Source organism: Myotis brandtii, unplaced genomic scaffold (assembly GCF_000412655.1).
Source record: "Myotis brandtii unplaced genomic scaffold, ASM41265v1 scaffold97, whole genome shotgun sequence".
NCBI classification, from domain to species: domain Eukaryota; kingdom Metazoa; phylum Chordata; class Mammalia; order Chiroptera; family Vespertilionidae; genus Myotis; species Myotis brandtii.
This window is the reverse complement of record NW_005372020.1, coordinates 268,940-273,045: the sequence shown is the minus strand read 5'-3', so window position 1 is coordinate 273,045 and position 4,106 is coordinate 268,940. Positions and strand designations below refer to the sequence as shown.

The following is a 4,106-nucleotide window of genomic DNA, read 5'->3' as shown; positions in this document are numbered from 1 at the left end:
CCAGCAGGACGCCGGGGCAGAGAACTCAGATGCGTTCAGGCTTCAGGCCGGTAACGAAATGGAAGACCAGGGCTTTTCAACGCCGGTAACTAATTTGCTATTTTATTTTATTTTATTTTTTAAAATATATCTTTATTGATTTCAGAGAGGAAGGGAGAGGGAGAGAGCAATAGAACATCCACGATGAGAGAGAATCACCGGTCGGCTGCCTCCTGCACGCCCCACACTGGGGATGGAGCCCGCAAGCCAGGCATGTGCCCTTGGCCGGAATCAAACCCGGGACGCTTTGCGGTCCGCAGGCTGACGCTCTATCCACTGAGCCACACCGGCTAGGGCTAATTTGCTATTTTAACACCGCGCGGGGCCGCCGGTTTACCGGGTCCGATTCCTTCCTTCGTTCTTCGGTGCACGTTTCGTGAGCACCTACTACGTGCTGGTCCAGTCACTAGGGATACAACACGGAACCAAACAGCCCCAGCCCTTGGTTAAGTACAGCGATAGAGGAGACATAGGAACCCAAACAGGCGGGTCAGACGGACAGCGTGCGAGGAGGCCGAGACGAAAGGGGGAATAGAGCCAGGAGGTGGGAGGGCGGAGGGGGGAGGCTGGGAGAGTCGCAGTTTTAAGTGGAAATGTCAGAGACCGTCTCTCTGAGGTGTTTACGGGCGAGCAAACTCCAGAGAGGCCTGAGGGTGAGAGGATGGGGAGACCCATCGCAGGCGTAAAACGAGGCAGCCCTACTGTGTGCGAGCCGCCGGGGGTGTGGTTTTCAGAGCAGGGGACACAGCGCAGGTCCGAGGCCTGGGAATCTGCTGTTTCTGTCTCGGAACTTCGTTTCCCTCCCCAGCCCCCTCTCCTAAGTGGCAAGAAAATAACCTGTAGCAGGAGTTTGATTTCGGAACAGTTTTCTTTTTAAGATAATATTTTTATTGATTTCAGAGAAGAAGGGAGAGGGAGAGAGAGAAACATCGATGATGAGAGTCATTGATTGGCAGCCTCCTGCACGCCCCCTACTGGTGGGGATGGAGCCTGCAACCCGGGCCTGTGCCCTGACCAGGAATCCAACCGTGACCTCCTGGTTCCTAGGTCAACGCTCAACCCCTGAGCCGCGCCACAAATTCCTTTGCTGGGGTCCTGCCCCCCCAAGGTGGTGGTGGGAGGAGGGACTCCGGGAGGCGATGAGGCCGTGAGGTGGAGCCCTCATAAAAGGGACCTGGGCCCGGCTGGAGTGGCTCAGTGGTTGAACGTCAACCTAGGAACCGGGAGGTCAGGGTTCGATCCCCCCCACCCCTCCACCCCGGTCAGGGCACAGGCCCGGGTTGCAGGCTCCATCCCCACCAGTGGGGGGCGTGCAGGAGGCAGATGATCCATGATTCTCTCTCATCATTGATGTTTCTCTCCCTCTCCCTTCCTCTCTGAAATCAATAAAAATATATTTTTTTAAAAAAGTAAATAAACCAGTGGGTTTGGGCTCCTCGGTTCAGCGGAGCCAGCTCCTTGTGGGAACGTGGTTTCCGCCTCGGCCGCTCGGCCCGTGATGAGGGCAGCGAGGTCCCCCAGGCCTTCACGGCCCCTTCGGGAAGAGCTGGGACAAGCCCCCTCCTTCCTGCCCCCCCTTCACCCCCTCCCCGCACCGCAGCGCCCCGCCCTCTGCGTTGGCATAATCACTTCTATATTCTGGAGCCGCCGCTCCCCTCCCACCAGAGCTCAGGAAGGTAATAAACGAGGGAGTCAATGGCCCGTAAATTGCAACATTGATTAAAGAAATGATTACGGACATAACTCTCGCCGGCGATTCTGCCGCTGCCGCCGCGGCCAGGACGGCCTCCACGCTAATGAGGAGCCGGGGACGGCGGCTGAAATTGGTTTCCGCCCTGAATCGGTGTGTAAACATTTTCAAGCCAGCGCTGGACCGCGAGCAGAAGATCGATGGGTGTGCGCCCCGCCCACCAGCTCCGGCCCCGTCCCCGGGTGTGTGTGTGTGTGTGTGTGTGTGTGTGTGCCGAGCCCAGCCCTGCCGGCTGCCCTGCAAACACCAGTGCAAGGAGGTGAAGGTGGAATTGGGCCCAGCGTGGCCGTCATGTTCCTGGGAGCCGGGGGAGAGGGTGATGGGGGGGCTCGTTGCTCAGCACCGGATGGGGGTGCACGGGCAGCAGGTTGGACGGGAGGCAGATGAGCGCCGCGGCAGGTACAGCTCAGGGTGGGCACGCGCCCTGTGGAGGCGCCGGGAATGACTTCATTAACTCGGAAACGTTTCCACGAAACTGCAGGACATGCATTTCCATCGCAAGAGCTCGCGTTGCCTGTGTCCTCCCAGGAGGCAGTGGCCCCGAAAAGGTTAGCGGGCGGCAGAAGTGCTGTCAGCAGTTTCCAAGTTCACTTCCTGGGTTTCCAGGCTCTCGGCTCCCTCTTGCCTTCGGCTCTCACCACAGGTCCCCGCACCCCAAGGTTCTGGTTTGTCTGGAAGTGGTTGTGCCCGTGAGGGAAGGACCTGTTCATCCACCGATCCAGCTGTCCATCATCCATCCATCATCCATCCATCGTCCATCCATCGTCCATCCATCGTCCATCCATCATCCATCCATCGTCCATCCATCGTCCATCCATCGTCCATCCATCGTCCATCCATCGTCCATCCATCGTCCATCCATCGTCCATCCATCGTCCATCCATCGTCCATCCATCGTCCATCCATCGTCCATCCATCGTCCATCCATCGTCCATCCATCGTCCATCCATCGTCCATCCATCATCCATCCATCATCCATCCATCATCCATCCATCCATCCATCCATCCATCCTTCACCCATCTATCCATCCGTCATTCACCCATCCATCACTCCGCCATCCATCCATCTATCCATCAAATTGTCTATCTACCCATCCATCATCCATCCATCATCCATGCATCTATCCATCAAACTGTCCATCTATCTATGTATCCATCCATCCACCATCCACTCATCCATCCATGCATTGTCCATCATCATCCACGCATCTCTCTCTATCTATCCACCCATCTCTATCTGTCCGTCTGTCCATCCATCCATCCCTTGAGTATCCACTTTGCTGAGCTGCCCCTGAGCAGCTGGTGTGAGGAGCCAAGAGATCAAAGATGAGCCGAGGTCCTTCTTGCCGGCAAGGACTTCTCGCTTTGGCCGCTGATGTGGGCACATGGGGTCAGCGTCAGTCCCGTCCCATAAACTCGGCTCCGCAGACTGTCATGGTGTTTCTCTCTAACCCAACCTACTTCTCCTTTCACTTCTCAGTCTTCTCAGATGGAAGAACATAACCCCGGTCTGATTTCCAGGAGGCGTAACTATCGCCAAAGTTGGGGGAGGGGCTTCTGGTTTCCAGTCTTCTGTTTGCAGGTCCTGGGGGCGCCCATGGTCAGAGTCCCCCTGGGGACCGCTGATGGGGTCCTGCCCTGTCCACGTTGCCCCTTCCGGCTGCTTCCTGCATCTTTCCAGGGACTCTCCCTCTTTCTGTCCCCCTCACTCTGCCCCCCCCGGGCGCTCTCCAGGGTCACCTCCCAGCAAACACCCCCCCTCCCCCCACTGCCTCCTTGTCCCTGGGCCTGGCCTGGGGGGACCCCGACCTGAGCCTGTGCACCTCCTGAGCCACGGGGTGACCCGGGGATGGTCTCCGGCCCGTGAACCCCTCTCCCCTCCCCTCTCCGTCCTTACAGGTGTCCGACCGCTGCGACTACGTCTTCGTCAACGGGAAGGAGATGAAGGGCAAGGTGGACGCGGTGGTGAACTTCACCTACCAGCACCTGAGCGCCCCCCTGCACGTCACCGTGTGGGCGCCCCGGCTGCCGCTGCAGATCGAGGTCTCGGACACAGAGCTGAGCCAGATCAAGGGCTGGCGGGTGCCCATCGCGGCCAGTAAGAGGTGAGCCCCGCTGGGGGGACAGGGGGATGGGGGATACACCAGAGCATGACCACGGCTTTGTTTATCCCTCATCGCATGAAAGCAGCCGGCGCAGGGCCTGCGCATAGTAGGTGCTGCTGTTGTCATGGCGATGACCTGTCTTCCGGCCTAACCTCAGCCCTGTGAGGAGACCAAGGCCAGCGGACCCAGCCGGCAGGAGGGCCACCCGGCGG

At 58.6% G+C, this 4,106-nt stretch overlaps 1 protein-coding gene across 1 annotated transcript in view; it reads left to right on the top strand.

Annotated features, from left to right (window-relative positions):
• The window catches only part of LOC102244621 (transmembrane protein 132C), a 33,591-nt gene that overhangs the window by 26,311 nt on the left and 3,174 nt on the right, over positions 1–4,106 (top strand). Inside the window, exon 5 of the mRNA XM_005886307.2 lies at positions 3,689–3,887. Coding sequence (XP_005886369.2) covers positions 3,689–3,887 — 199 coding nt within the window. The remainder of the gene's footprint in view (positions 1–3,688; positions 3,888–4,106) is intronic.